Consider the following 18,881-nt stretch of genomic DNA (forward strand, 5'->3'; position numbering starts at 1 on the left):
CTGAAAAACCAATAGCTACTGCCCGCCCCACGCCAGCCCCACCGCCAGCTCTTCCTCTGCCTTTTACAGACGACTTTTTCTGTATTTTCTTCCTTAATTCACAGTCGTCCTTCAGAATCCCGTACCGTCCTGACTGGGCAGCACAAGGAGGACCCACAGGCCGCCTAGGAGCCTTTCCTTCCCCAGGCAAGGGCTGGATGAACAGTTTGGTGTGCGACTCTGCCCCAGGGAGGCCCACACTCACCCTCTTCCAGACATGGGTGAGCCATCGGCCCCGCAGAAGGTTCCAGCAGCGTTGCCTGATACACTTTGAGCTGAGGGAGGCCCAAACCCCCGGGTCTTATTTTTTATGAATTTTTTAGAAATCTATAAATAGCATATGTTTATTTTATATCATATATATTATCTATATAACGTTTATTTGTTATATATTATAATATAGAATATTTATTTTAATGTATATTGTCTAAAATGTTATATATTATAATTATATATACATTAATTATAGTATATATTAATATATAATGTAAAATAAACATATGCTTATATATTTTATAAGAATACTAGAACACTAGATATGTAGAAAATTAGAACATATAATGGTCTACATACATACTAGAATATTTGTTATATAAAATATAGAATATATATTATTCTATAACTGTATAGAATACATAATAATATATATCACATAATACTCTATGTATATTCTATATAATAAATAATATGTAATATTTTACATATTATTATATTATATTTTAATTATATTCTATATGTGTATAATATACATTATAATCTATATATTATATAAAAATACTAGAACACACTGATAAGCAAAATGAGGAAGAGAAAAGTCACCTTTAATTACATTATTCAAATATGGTTACACTAACATTTGGTGTTTATTGGCCCATACATTTTTTATTGGATAATTGGGGGGAGGGGACTGGGCAGCAAGTAAATTGCATTCAGCAGCCCCTTTTTCCTTAACAGCAGATCATGAACAAATTTTTTTGCTATTAAATATTGTACAGAATCATTTTTAATGGCTGCTCGGTAGTACACGGACATGTGATTTTTTTTTTACCTGTCTTTTTGAGTGTTTTCAGCACTTTTCTTTTACAGTGCTATAAGCAAGGCTTTGATGATATGATATAGGACATCACATCCTTACACCGACATTTCCCAAAGGAAAACTACGTTTATGGTGAGTGATAATGTTGAGCATTCACCTGAGCAGATGACATTGTGTCTCTGATTACCTCGCCATAAGTCAGATTACAAGGTTACAAATACCTATGATTTTGTGATTTAAGTTTCATGCTACATAAAGTCCAAAAATGCAACATGCACCTGCCTATTCAGCCTCCCTGACTGAGCTGTTACACACAACGCCTACGGGGCCACATCTAATGAGAATGGGAGTGACAACTGGGTTTGGGGATGTGTGCTCTGGACGGCGTGGCTGCACTGGGAGCAGTGTGTCCCAGTGCAATACAAATTAGAAATATGGTCCCAAAAGCAATACAAATTAGAAATATGGAAGAGGACGATGTTTTCAATGATACCAGAGCAAGTGGTTTGAAGCTTAGCAACATCTCATTCTAGAAGGCTGAAAAAAACTTCTCCTGAGAACCCTGTGTGGCTGCAGAAATGGCCCTACTTTCCTAAGGAACATTGAGAAGCCTTATATCACAGTAAGATCTGACAGAGTTCGAGAGCCAGACTGGAGAATGGGGCCACCTGAGTTTGGCTCCCAACTGTCACTACTGGAAAGTGACCATGGTCCCCTTGGTCAATTACTTGCCTTTTCTGGTGCCTCAGTTTTCCCAATTGTGTCACAGGGATAGTGGACTCTTCAGAAGCTTGCTCAAGGTACCAAATAACTCTGTGAGCATAAGGCACTTAGAGCCGTCTCCAAGTCACCAGCAGACATATGTGTTAACTGTCATCAGCCCCTAGAGGAGCAGTTTCTTTGGCATCTAGAGGGACCATCTTCATTCTCTCGCACTTATCGGAAAGAAGACAGTGGCCAGACATTGACAAGCCCTTCTACTTCCTTTTTTTGCTAATTGTACAAAGCCTACTTAGAAAAGTAGTTTCCATTCCCTGCAGACAAACCCCAGCTGGTGGCTGAGGGGACATCTCTTCTTGGATAGCTGACGCGGGTCCTCATGTTGCTGTGGTCACTGCTGGTCATCCTTGGTGAGTCCCATACTTTGAGTTAGGATGGAGGCAGCAGCAGACAGGGTCTCCAGCTCCTGGAAACCCTAAGGGTTTATCGGAGCCCGGGGGTCAGTGGAAATGCTTCCTTCCAGCTCAGATAGCAGAGACTGAGGGGAAGTACTGAGTCCCTAGAAAGTCAAGATGGCAACACGTCCTCGCCCTTAATGTTCAAGGCTTATGATCTTAGATAATCCAGAGTAATATGTTCTTACGAATACAGTTTTCATAATTTCAACATTTACCTCTCCTTCATGAGAATGATGCACACATGTCTCTCCGAGTTTGGGCTCAGAGGTGCATGGACACCCTTTGCTGTGACTCCTCCCTTGAGCCGTGGGCTACCAGGGAAACAAGATTCCTTTCTCTACATTCGGGAGACACTGATATCTGTTAATGAGTAGAAGGATGCTCACATAAAATACAGCTGGGGAAAAGGAATCCATGCAAGGTGGGTGCAGCTTTCAAAACTGTGTGTGCTGTTCTCAGCCCATCAATAAGCAAGGTTGTGGCTGGTCCAGCCCTCGTGGGTCTTATTAAGACCACAAGATGCCCTTTGGTATTAATGGTCAGGAAACTGAAAAATCAACAGATTCATTACCTACAGGGTCTGGCAGTTACCCGGCACCCCCGGGACCGCACAGTGAGGTGGAGGGGAGAAACAAAGCATGGGTCTGGGGCTCTGTTCATATTGGGGCAGAGGCTGGGGGCCCACGGCTTCAGGGGCTCACTCTTTGTTGAGGAATTAAAACAGATGAGTGGAAATTTGAAGCATGAGAAGAGAAAAAACCAAGTGGCCCAAATGGTCAGTTACAGAAATCAATGGAGATCCCTAAAACAAAGGAACCTCAGTGCAGGGGAGGTGGCTGGCTCTTGTCCACAGCATGCAGCCATCACATTCTCTGATGTGGCTGCCTCGGCATCAGTCAGCACAAAGTCGGGCTTTCCACGACCAAAAACCCTCAACTGTCAGGGTTTACACTGCACACTCTGACTGGTGTGTTTCCTGATGGACTCTTGGCGACTTGGGATGCCAAGTCGTGGTGTGGTCGACGTGCTGGGTGTGCAGGTGGTTGTGGGGGGTGGGGGAGGGACAAGGAAAAGGAAGGAATCGCTGGACACCGAGCATCCATCCCTGGGACGTGCCCCAAGGGCTCCCTTCCGTCCAGGGACAGGTTTGCACCTGCCTTGTGGATGTGACACAAGGGGGCCAGCTGGTGTCTGAGGGGGGTGGGGTTGTTGGTAATAATGGAGTAGAAGACAGAGAAGGGAGTGATGGGAGGTTTGGGGGCACATTAGCAGGGTAGATTTCTAAGTTGTGGGAGCAAAGGCTCCGGGCTAACCTCAGGTTTCTGATGTCCCCACAGCTCCAGTCAGTGGAAAATCGGGTGAGTCACCCCTGTCCCTGTCTTTCTCCGGGTCTGGCTCCCACGAGGTCCTGCAGTGTGGGACGCGGACAGGCCTCAGAGACTTTCAGTGTTGCTGTTCGCTGGTCCCCTGGGAGAGCCTGCCTCGAGGCCGCTCTGCCTGGCTGGGGGAGGAGGGCGTGCCCGGCCTGCACAGGCCCCAGTCTGCTGCGCAGCCACAGCCGCAGGGTGGGAGGTGCGGGGGAGTGTGCAGGCTGGACACAGGCTCTCTGGTCCTCGCAACTCTAAGAGCGTCTGAGTGGTCAGGCCGGGGCCACCACCGGTGGATGGGGTCATGGGGCCCCACGGAGCCATCCTGGGATGACAGACGCTTGTCTCACCTTTACAGGTGAGGCATTGATGGAACGGGGATGCCAGGACAACTACCAGAGCTCTGGCTTGGGGCTTGTCCGGGAGCAGGACCCACCTTCATTCTGTCCCATGAACGAGCCTTAGTGACAGACTCGGGGGCCCACGCCGTCAGCTGCAGCCCTGAGCCCATGAGATTGCCCATCATGTGCCTCTCCTGGCGCCTCTGACCATGACTCAGAATGTCTCTCCCTTACCTGGACAGCATTCTCGCCCTACACTAGTCTGTACTAGAGGTTTAAGGTCAGCTGGATTATAAGTCCCACAGCCGAGTCTCCATAGGATCCAGTCTCCATCACTGAAGGAGGGCAAAAATCTCCAATTAATCCCATTGTCTCTGCAATCCACCTTGTCTGCCCTCCTAATTTCACGCTTTATAACCCAGATTGTCCCCAACAGGTAAATCTGGTTCTCTGCCTGGAGCAGCCAATTGCATGTTTCCAAAAATTATCGTGATAAATTTCATGAGCCTCCTGTCAAAGGCTCCGGTTCTGGCTCTGCAGTGGTGTTTTAGGAGATGCTTCATCTCTTATGTGACGGGCCTCCGTCTCCTTTCACCAAACCTCCAGATTCTGACAGTCATGCTAGCCTTGAAGAGCGCTAGGGAGAAGATTTTTGTCTGAGATAAAACTTAGTTCCTCACCTTGAGGTCAGAATCCTCAACTACAACCCTAAAATATAATGCAAATGTCCCAGACGCTGACTGTGGTCTTGCAGGGAGACACAGCCTCAGGAGGATGTTTATTTTTGGCAATGACTTTTTTTCTCATGAAAGTCAGTCACCTAAGAGCTGACCCTGGGATTAAAGCTCAGCTCCACCTTAGACATTGAATGGATGGGGGCTTTTTTGAAAACACTCAAGGGAGACGTCCTGAAGATTGAGACACCAGATCTCATTCCAGGAAACAGTTTACTCCCCACTTATCTGGGACCTTGGCGGTTTCCTCTGGCAAAGTGAGAAGATGGGGCAGAATGTGAATTTAGAACACAGTGCAGCGCCTTCAAAGGCTGGATGAAAGCAGAGCAGGCAGGAAAGCAAAGTGTCCCTTGAGGACAATGGTCCCCGTGTGACTTCACCAACAGAGAGAGCAGAGTGGGAAGACTCCAGCAGAACACTCCTCTATCCACATAGAAAAATAGGTTTACACTGACATCCTTGCAATGGGCTGAATGTTTGAGTCCCCCTCCCCTTGAAATCATATGTTGAAGCCCTAATCCCCAGCAGATGGTATCGGGGGTGGGGCCCTTGGGCAGTAATAAGGTCAAGGAGGTGGGGTCCTTGAGATACAATTAAGGTCTTTAGAAAAGTGGCCAGAGAGCTGCATGTGCAAACACACTGGAAGTCAGCAGTCTGCAGTCTGGAGGAGAGACCCCACCAGAACCCAGCTGTGCCAGCACCTTGATCTTGGACTTTTAGCCTCCAGAACCATGAGAAATAAATGTCTGTCATTGACCAGCTCATGGTATTTCGTTTCAGTGGCCCAAGCTGACTCAGACAACCCCCGGGGAAAGGAATAGGAGGCACCCTGAGTAATTAAGGCACGGGTAGGGAACTCCATCTTGCCGAAGGGGAAGGGGTTACATGGATGCCCTCTTGCTGCTCACCAGCACAGAAACAGGCCAGACATCTGGGTGCCCCACACAGATGGCAAGTCCAGTCCCCTCTCCCCCTCTCTTGCAGACTGGCTGACCCTCAGGGCTCCCTCTGCTGTCTTTGAAGGAGACAGAATAGATCTGACATGCCAGAAGAAAAAGGATTTGTGGAAAGTCAAGACTGTGGCATATTACAAGGACAGAGAAGAGTTACAGCTTTCAGATAAAGTCCTAAACTTTTCTATCCAAAGAGCAGTTTTGAGTGACAGTGGCAATTATTACTGTGCTGTTGATGCTACTATGCTTTTGTTACAAAAGAAAGACACTTCAAGAAGTGTAACGATTAAAGTTCAAGGTAAAGCCTTCCCTCCTGCAGGAGCTGGGCTGGATAGGAGGGTAGCAGACAGAGCAGGGCGGGTCTCGGGAGATGAAACCTGCCCCCCGCCCCCCTCAACCAGATGTGAACAAGAATCCTGTAGTTCAACAGCAAGTGGGGAGACAATGTCAGGGGGACACGTCTGGTCTGAATGTCTTGTTTGCTGGGGGTGCTTTTCAGCAGGAACCTTCCATCTCACTGTGATCCTTCTTTCTAGAGCTATTTCTGCACCCTGTGCTCAGAGTCAGCCCCTCCTGGCCCACCGAAGGGAGCCCAGTGACCCTGACTTGTGAGACCCAGCTTTCTCCACAGAGGTCAAGTGCTCAGCTCAGATTTTGCTTCTTCAGAGATGGGAGAGCCCTGGGGTCCGGCTGGGGCAGCTCCCCAGAGCTCAGGGTCCCTGCCATGTGGACTGAAGACTCAGGGTCATACTGGTGCGAGGCAGAGACATTGGCTCCCACAGTCGGAAAACAGAGCCTCCAATCCCAGGTTCATGTGCGGAGTAAGTATGAGTGGGTCTGAGCATGGGGACAGCGGGAGTCCTGCAACCTCACTTCGGACAGCTAGTCTTTTGGGTCCTTGTGCAATTCCTGTCCTTGTGGAAAGTGGGAAGTGAGCTAGAAATGGGCATTTCATAAAAATTACAATTGGACAAAGCTCCTGTTAAAAAACAGAATCCTGGGGCACCTGGGGGCCCAGTCAGTTAAGCATCAGACTTCCGCTCAGGTTATGATCTTGCAGTTTGTGAGTTCGAGCCCAGCATCAGGCTCTATGCTGACAGCTAGCTCAGAGCCTGGAGCCTGCTTTGGATTCTGTGTCTTCCCCTCTCTCTGCCCCTCCCAAGCTCATGCTCTGTCTCTCTTTGTCTCTCAATAATAAATAAACATTTTTTAAAAACCAGTATCCAATGGAGTTAATGTGAAGATCGAGTTGGCTTCATTAAGCCATTCATGAATCAGCTGGACCCCAACCAGCGGGTGAAAGACACTCAGAGATGTACAGAGTATAGGCAGGAGGTGGGGCCAGGGAGTTATTAGAAAAATTAAAAAAGCATTGTTTCAGGTCCAGACATCTTTGTCGGGAGGATACTGCAGGGGGTTTCTGGTTTTTGGTTTGGGGTTTATCATGTAGATGAGCTTGTGGGGATCCAGGGATCTCAGACTGACTTTTAGAAGGTCAAATTGTGGGGGCGCCTGTGTGACTCTGTGGGCTAAGCATCTGACTCTTGATTTCGGCTCAGGTCATGACCTCACTGTCTTGTGAGTCTGAGCCCCACATGGGCTCTGCACTGATGGTGTGGAACCTGCTTGAGATGTTCCTTCTTTGCCCCTCCCCTGCTCGCACTCTCTCTGTCTCTCTCAAAATAAATACACTTTTAAAAAGTTAAGTTTCCTGTTAGTGAAGGACAAATACTCCATTCGGAGCTTTTCTTCTTTTTTAAACACTCCTTATAATCTTTCTCTTCTTTTTTAAAGTAATATCCATCAGTTATACCTTCAGTGATCCCTGGGTGCCTTTGCATTTAGCAGTGGGCTGGGCTCTTACACGGCAAGGCACCTGCTCCCAGTGGTTCTGCTGATGGCCTCACAGGCTGGCTTGAACACAAACTCACGTATTAGAAAGCACCATGGTGCCCCAGCATCGGGGGCTAGCTGAAGCATCAGGGAAAGCAGAAATCATAGTGAACTAAGTAGTCAGAGGAGGGGCTATAATTCATGTTGAGCCTCCAAATTGGGAATAATGAAGGAATGGCCATTAGTGGAAGCAGTGCCTCTTCCAAGGTAGGACTGATGTTGCTGGTGACCCCCTCACTCTGTGCACAAAGCACCACTCTGTACAGGGACTCCACCCCCCAGAAATGCTTTCTGTCTCACGGACCAGATGACCCATCACACATTCTGTAGTGATCCCGTGAAGTTAGGTGGGACCAGGTTTGGGGCATGTAGCATCTTCATCCACATTCTTCAAGGTCACTCACCGCGGATTCCCTACGTTTTTGTACTTACAGTAAATTACATGAGCAATACCCGTGCACACAATTCTGCGTTAGAGACTGAGATCAGGTGCCACCTGCTCCCAGAGTCCTCCATGGCCAAGTTCTCACCTGCACCTTCTGTCTGTCTAGGAGTGCCTGTCTCTAATGTAAGCTTAGAGATGCGGCCCCCCAGGGGCGAGGTTGTCGAAGGAGGGAATCTGGTCCTGCTCTGCTCAGTGGCTGAAGGGACAGGAGACATCACATTCTCCTGGCACAGAGAGGCCACGGGAACCAGCGTGGGAAGGAAGATCCAGCGTTCCCTGTCGGCGGAGCTGGAGGTCCCAGCTGTGCAGGAGAATGATGCCGGCCGCTATTACTGCAGAGCTGACAACGGCCACGGCCCTGCCCAGAGCAAGGTGCTGAGTGTCCTTGTGAGAAGTGAGTTGCGCTCTGACTCAGCCCAGACAGAAACCCCAGAGTCAAGGCCACAGTTGGGTTACCCTTGCAATTAAAACTGTGGATGCTTTTCTTTTCCTAGAAGAGAATAAAAAGGGGGCTGGACTGGTGTTAGAAAAACACAAGCTGAGGGGCGCCTGGGTGGCTCAGTCAGTTGAGCGTCCGACTTTGACTGAGGTCGTGATCTCGTGGTTCGTGGGTTCAGGCCCCGTGTTGGGCTCTGTGCTGACAGCTCAGAGCCTGGAGCCTATCTTCAGATTCTGTCTCTCCCTCTCTCCCTCACCCTTCCCTGCTCATGCTGTCCTCTCTCTCTCTCTCTCTCTCTCAGAAATAAATAAAACATTAAAAAAAAAAAAAGAAAAACACAAATTGAGAATGACAAATGATCCCATCTCTAGATAGGACCCCAGAATTGATATTCTCCCAAATTCCTATAGACATTGTTGAGAGTCGGAGAGGCCAGGCCCTTCGCTGAGGTCCTGGTCTGGGGGTCTATGTCTATTACAGCCTCACAAACTCTGTCCACTGGCTCCCTGTCTCCCTCAGTCCCAGTGTCCTGCCCAGTCCTCACCGTCAGGGCACCCAGGGACCTGACCATGGAGGGGGACATGGTGGAGCTTCAATGTGAGGCCCAGAGGGGCTCTCCCCCCATCCTATACTGGTTTTACCATGAGGACAACGCCCTGGGGAACAGCTCAGCCCCCTTTGGAGGAGAAGCATCCTTCAACCTTTCCGTGACTGCAGAACATTCTGGAAACTACTCCTGCGAGGCTGACAATGGTCTTGGGGCCCAGCGCAGCGAGGCAGTGCCCCTCAGTATCTCAGGTGGGTTGATGGTCCCCGGACACAGGAGCAATATGACCAAGGGCTCTGCCCCTGGCCATCTTCACTCGTACCATGCTGGGATTTTGGAAGGTAGGTGCAGGTCTAGGTGATGGGAGTTTGGAGAAGGTGATCTCAGGGCCCAGCTACTTCTTTTTCTCCACACGAACATTGAAAGTGCACATTATACTTACATGCCGTTGTGTGACTACCATTCCTGCATAGCATTGACAGGGATTCCGGGACTCAAGCCTTTACCTTCTGAAGCTGACGCGCTGGTCTCTTCCCTCAGTGACCAGCATTTACAGAAAAGACCGTGTCACAGACAGAGCTCTTGGGCTGCTGGGTGTCCCTGCTTGTATTGCTGCTGCCTTGCTGATTTACTGCAGGTTCCGCAAGACATCAGGTTGGTTCTCTACCATTTGTTTGGATTGCCTTTATTGCTGTGAACTTTTCCATTACTAATATAGATTGGATAAGAAAGGAAGAAATAGAAAGAAAGAGAGAGAGAGAGATAGAGAAAGAAAGAAAGAAAGAAAGAAAGAAAGAAAGAAAGAAAGAAAGAAAGAAAGAAAGAAAGAAAGAAAGAAGGAGGAAAGGAAGAAAGGAAGGAAGGGAGTAAGGGAGGGAGGGAGGGAGGAAGGAAGGAAGGAAGGAGGGAAGGAAGGAAGGAAGGAAGGAAGGAAGGAAGGAAGGAAGGAAGGAAGGAAGGGAGTAAGGGAGGGAGGGAGGGAGGGAGGAAGGAAGGAAGGAAGGAAGGAAGGAAGGAAGGAAGGAAGGAAGAAAGGAAGGAAGGGAGGGAGGGAACCTCCCCAAATCTCATCAGTTCTCTCTACGCTTCACAATTTTACAGTGGCTTCCACTTCAAAAGCAAGTGTGTATCGAGCCTGCAATGTCTTTTCCCAACTAATTTCAGATGACAGTGTCACGCACGCCCACCACAAGTTCATTGGGTCCCATGCCTAAAAAGCTTGCTCAGATGCAAGGGGAGAGAGCACGGTCTCCACCTCCAGAGGCAGGTCTAAATGGCCAAGACCTAGCAGCCATATTTTTTAAAATTCCCACACGAATCCCCACAAACGCCAGCCCCCACTCCCCAAGCCCACCCAACTCCCCGAAGCACCAGCACTTGGCAAGTGCCGTGTGGGGCCAGCCCCAGGGCTCTCTCCTGGACCTCCTCTCCTCTCCAGCCTGGCCTGGGAGGTGCTTCCCCGTCCAGGCCCCTTTTCAACACCCGTATACGGGCTTCTGTCAGCGTTTTGTCCAATGTCTCCAGTTCTTAGAACAAAGGTCAGGCCCATTTCCTCGGCCTTCCCTGGAAGCATGAGACCACCTTCCCCAGCCGGCACTCCCACCGAGCTGCTGCCCTCTCTGCACGACTGTGCGTTATTCTTGTAGCATTATTTTTAAGACAAAGAACTTAGAAAGCTCCTCGCAGTGATATCTCATACTGATCCCTACCAGTATACTGCCAGCCAAAACACGTTACCAACGACCAGTTATTGCATCTGGTACGTGTGGCAAGCCTACACATATTATGTGTAATTATCAACAATAATGCGTGAGTCCAGGTTTAACCATCTTGGGGAAGCTGAGCGGGCCGCGGCGCTCACACAGCCAGTAGAGGGCAGAGCTGGGCAGAGTTGAGATCCGGCGTCCACACTGGCCTGGCCAGAAAGCCTCAAACCTGCCGGTAGAGCCTCCTGATCTGAACAAATCTCCTCTTGCAAGTTTGCCCAGGTCTGGCAAGGTGTCACTTTTTTTCTTTTCAAATTTTTAAATGTTTGTTTTATTTTTGAGAGAGAGGAAGGCAGGCAGAGAGAGAGGGAGACACAGGGAGACACAGGGAGGAAGCAGGCTCCAGGCTCTGAGCTGTCAGCACAGAGCCCGACACGGGGCTCAAACCCATGAGTCCTGAGATCATGACCTGAGTTGAAGTCAGATGCTTAACCGACTGAGCCACCCAAGTGCCCCAAGGCGTCATTTATTAATCTATAAGATAGAGGACAAGCATGGGGGGGCAACAGAGTCACAAGATGTTTCCTTAGACCTATCAACTACTACCAATTGAAAGAAAGTTTGGAAACTCATTAGTCATTCCTTCTCCAGATGGTGAAAATGTAGTTCAGTATTTTCAAGCCCAGTGGAAGTTATATTTTTAAACAGACCATCAAAGACTAAGGAATTGTGACATTGTTTTTTCTTTCACTATAGTTTTTAATTGATAAAAATATGTCTATGGAGAGTTTATCTAAAATAATTTCTAATTTATCCACTGTGATGAATTCTCTCACTTTTTCAAGTTATATACCAATATACTATTGAGATTTTTCAAATATAGAAACAATCTACAGAGCAATAAAACATTTACTTCCTCTTTTTCAGTTTTTAAGCAAATTATTTTTCAGATCTAATTACACACTCAAGGGCCTCTGAAATGTTATGTCATGTGGATAAACTTGTCCAGCCCTTGTTTTTGAGGGTAATTTTTCTAGTATTTCACTGCTATATCCTATATTCAAATACCCCCTTTAATGAAGTCCCAGTGTTCTTATTTTATCAAGATTATTTTTCAGAGACAACTTTTAATTTTTGCTAATACTTTGTTAGGACCTGTGAAGATAATCACAGAATCTTTCTCTTTCATCTATTAAATCAATTAATTAAATTATACTAGAATACCTAGTGTTGACTAATCTTTGCATTCCCGATAAAAATCCAATTTTGATGATGCATTTTTAAGAAAAACTAATGTTCTTTTGAAGTTTTTTCACTAATGGTAATGTGTGACATTTGCCAGGTTTGTCGTTATTGTGATCTTTTCTGAGTTTGTTCTCCACGTTATTCTATTTTTACAAAAGGAAGGTCAACATTTTCCCTCTTTTTATATGTTTTGTGTGTTCTAGAATAGTTTACATACAGTATAATTATCTGGTTTTTAAAGATTCTGTGCACCTGATGGGGGTTTGGGGGAGCAGGTCTTCTGGAATTTATCCAGGGTTCCAAATTCCCTTACCTAGAATCAAGTGAAGTGGAGCCCTGTGCTTCTTCCCTGTGATTCTTCTCACTCCCCCATGGCTGCACTCAGTCCTCCATTCCTTCTCTGTTCATGTTCTTGAATGGCATAGTGTATCCGTCCTTTGGATGACAAACTGAAGCTACTAGAATGATTTATTTCATCTACCGGTTTACTTTCTCGTTCTGAAATTTCTCCTTTTGTCAGTGGCTGCATTTTTCTCATTAGTCCCATTCTTTAGAACAAATAGGATATTTAATATATTTCTTTCCCTTTGTTTTCTATATTTATATGTGTATTCAGTAGCTTAAGACTTAATTCCTTTAAATGTACAAGTTATAGACATATCTAGATTTCTTCATGGTTTTGTTATGAATCACCTGTTCCACTAAGATCAGAAAAGATTGTTGATACAATTTTCACCTTATAGAATATTTTTGAATTTTTTTGGAAGCTATCATCAATTTTGTTATTATTCAGAAGTGCACAGGAAATAGACTACAATCCATTTTAAAAATAATTTATTCAGGAAAGAGTTGCTAGGATCGCATACACTGATTTCATACTGTTTGAAGATGTGCATGCCTTGCCTTATGGTTGAATGACTGTTTGGCCTCCTAGAAAATACTGAGGTCATTCTTCCTTTCTTTGAAGAAAATAAATTAGTTCCTCATTCTCTTTGGAGAATACACTTACATTAGCCTTCCAACACTGTCTCCAGAAGTCCTGATAAATTTGGAGCGTAGGCTGTATTACCAGGCAAGGTTTTTCATGATTGCTGTGCACTAAATCAGATGGGCTCTGAGCAGGATGATAAATGCTTGATGGGAAACACAAATGGGCATACCCCCAAGGGCAATGCAACTCTTGAGATGGACCGTTTCCCCTGCTCCCATCCATGTGGACTTTTCCCCTTAGCTTTTAGGTGAAGAACCACGAAGGAGCTCCTTGACCATTATGAAGATTCCTTCTGGTGACACAGCCCATACATCCATGATGAGACGCCATGTTTCTTGTTCCATACCTCTCTACAAAGCTCAATGGTGCAAAGGAGGGCCCGTTGGGTCTTATGAATGTCAATATCAAGCCTTACCCCAAGACCACTGCTTTAGAGTTGAGGTTGCAAATATTAAAACATCTAAAAAGTGAGAACTCTCAAAATCTAAACAAAGAAAGCAGTAAAGTCATCAGCAGTTCACATGTATTTTTGCAATAATTAAAACAGCAATAAAAATTCCAGAAACAGTGACCCATGCCCGTGGGGTATGCCATTTGAAAGTCGTATGTCAAATCAGTGGGGGGGAAAGAATGGATTGTCCAACTGACAGCACTGGAGGGAGGAAGTAGTCATCAGGACATAATATAACCGAATCCCCACTCTGTGTCTCATATCCTGCCAGTAACAACATGTGGTTAAGTTGCGTGAGAGTTTTTAGAGATAAAGTCGCCTCCTCTAAAATGAATGTTCCTTCATCTGCTTTTCAGGAGGACGTTCTGCCACTGATACACTCAGGTGAGAACTTTTCCTATTCAAACTGGGAACTCTAAAGACCTTCTTCATTCATGATTTTAAATACTTTCTCCTCCTTCTGCTTGCACAAATTACACAGTATCTTTCTGTGAAACTCATGTCAATTCATTACATTTCTATCATCAGGGTGCTGTCTCAGGATACAAATCTAGGTGTTGTCTTCATAGGATTTGACATTTCTTTTTTATTTTAATTTTTGATTTTGAGAAAGTGAGCATGAGTAGGGGAGGGGTGGAGGGAGAGAGAGAGAGACAGAGAGAATCTCAAGCATGCTCCAAGCTCACTGTGGAGCCCAACACAACCCTAGGACCATGACCTGAACCAAAACTAAGAGTTAGACACTCCACCAACTGAGCCACCCAGGCGCCCCAGGATTCGATATTTCTAAATGAATTTCGTAATTCACATAACCAAGATTATTTATGGAGTACTTACAATGTATGAGAAAGGGTTTGTTAGATATTTAAAGGTGTGAAAATATGCATAAAATGGAGTTTATTTCCACAGAGGACATATTGTCTCACGGAGAATATAAGATGTGTACAATCAATGAAAGCGAGAGATAAACTGATGAGAAAAAAGTAGATGAAGTTCTAAGGAGAGTTTATAGGAGAAAAATTAAAGCTGAGGCAATATCATTATCTTACTTATAACTTTTGAAAAAGCTAACAGTGAGGAGTAGAACATTTTCGACATATCAGTGGCTGTCTTATTAAGGAAGCACATTGGCGGGGGGGAGGGGGCACCTGGTTGTCTTAGTCATTAAGAAAGCACATTGTGATTATGTGACTTATCTCTGGCTGCCCACCTCAAGTGACGTCTGAAAGACCACACCCAGAGAGTCTAGACAAAGGGCCACCAAATCACCAGAGCCGAGTGCCATATCTGCCTGGCTTCTCCCCACTCTCCCTCCAGCCTGTCTCCTCTCTGTTCTCACTTTTGCCCTGAAGACTGTCATGTAGTTACTTTGTTTTCTCGCAGAGATGCTTCCAGTGCAAACCCTCAGTGGTCCACTGCCTCCAGCCCATCCCCTGCTGTTGAGGACCTGCAGCCAGATTACGTCAATGGTGAGTCTCCCCACTGGAAGGGCCTCTGGAGCTGCACCCAGAAGGGAAGAAAGCAGGTGGACACAACCATGGGGTGGCCTGAACGCCCCACCCCCACAAAGCCCAGTCTCAATAAGAGACCCTTAGAATCGTGTTGGGGTTGGGAGGACAGTCACTGAGCAGGGGACTGGGAAGGCACATATGGAGTTTGGGCCCTTGTCCACGGACCCCTGTACACCATTGTCTTTTCCCTGCAGTGGACCCTGAAGATGGGGATGTGGTTTATTCCCTTGTCCAGAGCATCCAGCCGCCAGGAGACACAGGTGAGGAGCTGCGGAGTGGTTCTCGTCAGGTGCATCTTTGCAAGAAAGTGGCACCATACATGCAGTAGAGGTTTGAATACAATCCTTGCCCTTGATGTAAAAATCTGCGGATCCAAGGGGCAGCAGGAGATATTTGCAGGCAGGTTCTCGTGGAGAAGCTGAAAAAAAAAAAAACCAAACCACAAAACAAAACAAAAACATGTGGTCCGTTGAGAATAGACCATTAGGGAGAATCTGAATCTGGGTACAAGGCAAAGGGATAAAATCAAGTCAGGTGTGAATGAGAATATCTTTTTTTTTTTTTTTTTTTTTTTTTACAATTGAGCATAATATGTACTGTTATCCATTTCAGCAAGTCAAACTTCGTTATTAATACTAATGAAAACACATTCTTTATATTTAACCTTCAAGGCCCTACTCAAATTTCAATCTTTCTTTGGGGACTTTACATGTTTACTTATTTATTTATTTTTATTTTTATTTTTTACTTTATATCCAAGTTAGTTAGCATGTCGTGCAATGATTTCAGGAGTAGAATCCACTGATTCATCCCCTATGTATAACCTCCAGTGCTCATCCCAACAAGTGTCCTCCTTAATGCCCCTTGCCCATTTAGCCCATCCCCTCCCTCTCCCCCTCCAGCAATCCTCAGCTTGTTCTCTGTATTTAAGAGTCTCCTGTGTTTTGTCCCCTTTCCTGTTATTATAGCATTTTTCCTTCTCTTCCCTTATGTTCATCTGTTTTGTATCTTAAATTCCACATATGAGGAAATCCTGATATTTGTCTTTCTTTCACTGATTATACCCTCCAGTTCCATCCACATGGCTGAAGAGTGAGGGTATCTGAAGTATGGTAGCTAAAGTCTGGGGGCAGGGGGTTGTCCCAGCTAAAGAGGGTCATGGCACAGCCTCTCTTAAAGGACCTGCAGGCTGGAGGTGCCTTGGAAGGCATTACGGAACAAACCATCCTAATCTAGAGAATCTGCACTGCGACATGCAGGCTTGCAAGAATTAACACAGCGCTTCTTTAGCTGTTCAGGGCCATGTCCTCCAAGCTGCGGCCACAGTGCCTTTGAAGCTGCAGCCTTCAAATACGGGCTTTGGGCTCTGTGCTCCCAGCAGCTTCTGATGGAGCCAGTGGCCACCAGCAACATGGCTGGTTTTCCCGCAGGTGTTGGTGGGTGGTCAAGGGCAAGATTCAGTCCCACGCTGCCCACCTAGAATGAAGGGAGAAAGAAGCAGTCACCACCATACCGTCAAGCTGGGGTGACACAAGGTCTCCCCAACCCCCTTCTCTGGGTCTCCCATTTCCTTCTCTATTGAGCATGAACCACTGTGGTTTGTTATCTGAAGAACATAGAGGGATGACAGGAAAGTGAGCCCTTGCAGAATATTGTCAATAATCCATGGAAGTCACATCAAAGAGAAGAAGGGTTTTGTTCAACAAGGATTGGTGGAGGGCTTAGAGAGTGGGTGGTCTTAGAAGGATTCCAGAGTGGACAACATCAAGGCATGGATTTTACAGAACAGGAGAAGCTGGAAACCCACACATTAAGCACAGCCAGCCTGTGCCCTGGCGCATCAAGTCAGGGAATGAGTCAATAATATTGTTTTTCTCCACAGCAAACACCAGAAGCACAATTCTGGAGACTAAGGTGAGCTAGACTCCTGGAGAATTCCCCATCTTGTTCCCTCCACCATGTTCCTTCTCTTCCTTCACCTGTGCGTCTCTTTTAGGACCCCCGCGTCATCTACTCAGACGTAAAGATGTAACACTCGGACGAATGGGGGGCAGATCACCAACAAGGACGGAACAGCACTAAGGGCTACATAAAACCTTATAAGGACACTCAACTCTCATGGCCCCTCACAGACAGAACATGCTCCAGGAGCTGGGCAGGCTGCCATTTTTGTTCTCATTGTGTTCTTTTCCAGTGTCTTCCTCCATTCACTCAGTATTGATTCGACTGCTGTTGCATCCCGGATGCTGGGCAGGGAGATTATCCCTGTTATCTTCTCTTAGGCTTCAATGTGCAAAGAGCTGAGAAAGAGAAATGAACAAGAGAGACAAGTTTTCACCTAAATCTACTCTGAGATGATGTGAACAGAATCCATTTCTGGGCTTTTCTTTCTCTTCCAAACTGGGACTTCATTGTCCTTTGTCTCCACGTGCTTTTCAAGTTTTACATGAACTGTCTCTTGCTTTTGTGAGAACTTCAGAGTAGAGTTTTTGGTTGAGGATAGCATCTTGATGGAGTTTGCTCCATTCTTGAATGTTTGGTTTGTACCCTGAGTCACAGTAAAGTAAAGGGTATTTATGCCTTTTTGAAACGTTCAATGTTTTACGTTCGCTGGAGTCCTCATGTAAGGAGGAAGAAGACCACATCCCTTGGGACGCCCTGCCTGGGGTGTGTTCCAAACCCCCCCCCCCAACTAATCACATGGTCTTGAACCACTTAACCTCCCTGTGCCTCTGTTTCTTTGCCCTTAAATGGGCAAACCCGACAGCTTATTATGAGGATTAAATGTTCATAAATCACCTGGAACAGTGTCTGGTATTGTTGGCACTAAAGAATTATTCATCAAATAAAATATGTGTGACTATCACTCAGCCTCATGCTCAGTACAAAGAAAGTTTGAAAAGTTGAGTAATATTAATCTAACAAAATGACTTTCAAATGCAAGTATCAGAATCTTTGCCGAAATACCTTTTTGATTAGCATCTCATATAATCCTCTCCCTGCTAAAGGTAGGTCATCAATGGGAAGGACATAGATGACCGAGGGCTTGGGTTTGATCATTAATCTACACAGAGATAATTGGAAATATTGTATAAGCTATGCACAACAAATATGAAGTTTATCAGAAAAAAATAAATAATTAAGAAGGGTTACAATGATTATTTAATGTTTCAGATTGAAATAATTATGCAACCTTGGCAAGCCACGGAACTACTGAGCTCTGAGCATCAGGGACTGAGAGCTAGCATGATCCCAGCAATCTAACTGTGACAGAGTGAGGGTAATCTCAGGCTGACCATTAACCCTGGTACCATCTTAGCAGTGATGAACCTGTCCTAACTGCTCTTTACACCCAGCTGTCCCTGGAGGGAATACACACTCGCGTGATTAATAGTCACTCTGGCATAAAAACTTCTAGGGAACATATCAAAACTATGCAGAGGGACAAAGGTAACTTGATGTGTCTCTGCTCAGCCTCCCACTAAGCCACTCCAAGCCACCTTTACCTATTACAACTTACTTACTTACCTATTTCTGGCTTGCCAGAACGAGTGGGAAATTATAGGTGGTCAGGTCAGGAATCCTTCCATATTACCAGGGGCTATTCCAGTGGCTAAGTAGCCAGTGGCCACGCTGATCCACAGATGGGGACTGTCTGAGGTGACACTTAACACTCCTCTCATCCACACACTTCACACCCATGCTTACGACCTGTTTTGCCATCTGAGGGTCTGCCACTGGAGCTGAGAGGAGCCACAAAACCTATGGGTTTTAATACATAAGGTAATACATCTTTAATGCACAAAAATTAGGACTATGGACAATGAAAGAGATAACTATTAAACTCACTCCTACTATGTCACTCAGGCAATCGTACTAATATTTCAATATCCATCCAGAGTGTTTTCTAGGGACGTGATCTCATATACATAAATATGTGATTTTCTTAATTTTTAAATGTTTATTTACTTTTGAGAAATAGTGCAAGAACATCCAAGTGGGAGA

General features: G+C 45.8%; 1 protein-coding gene across 1 annotated transcript; it reads left to right on the top strand.

Moving 5' to 3' along the window:
* The first annotated feature begins 2,174 nt into the window (after positions 1 to 2,174).
* Positions 2,175 to 16,952, top strand: LOC120221219 (Fc receptor-like protein 2). Its single transcript, XM_039218492.1, has 12 exons — positions 2,175 to 2,205; positions 3,591 to 3,611; positions 5,680 to 5,946; positions 6,185 to 6,469; positions 8,093 to 8,380; positions 8,945 to 9,223; positions 9,513 to 9,626; positions 13,722 to 13,749; positions 14,749 to 14,834; positions 15,071 to 15,136; positions 16,759 to 16,790; positions 16,873 to 16,952. The coding sequence occupies exons 1-12, from the start codon at positions 2,175 to 2,177 to the stop codon at positions 16,906 to 16,908; spliced, it is 1,533 nt and encodes a 510-aa protein (XP_039074423.1). The 3' UTR covers positions 16,909 to 16,952.
* Positions 16,953 to 18,881: the final 1,929 nt, after the last annotated feature.

This window comes from Hyaena hyaena, unplaced genomic scaffold (genome assembly GCF_003009895.1).
Source record: "Hyaena hyaena isolate Hyena2069 unplaced genomic scaffold, ASM300989v1 scaffold_766, whole genome shotgun sequence".
In the NCBI taxonomy this organism is placed as follows: Eukaryota; Metazoa; Chordata; class Mammalia; order Carnivora; family Hyaenidae; genus Hyaena; species Hyaena hyaena.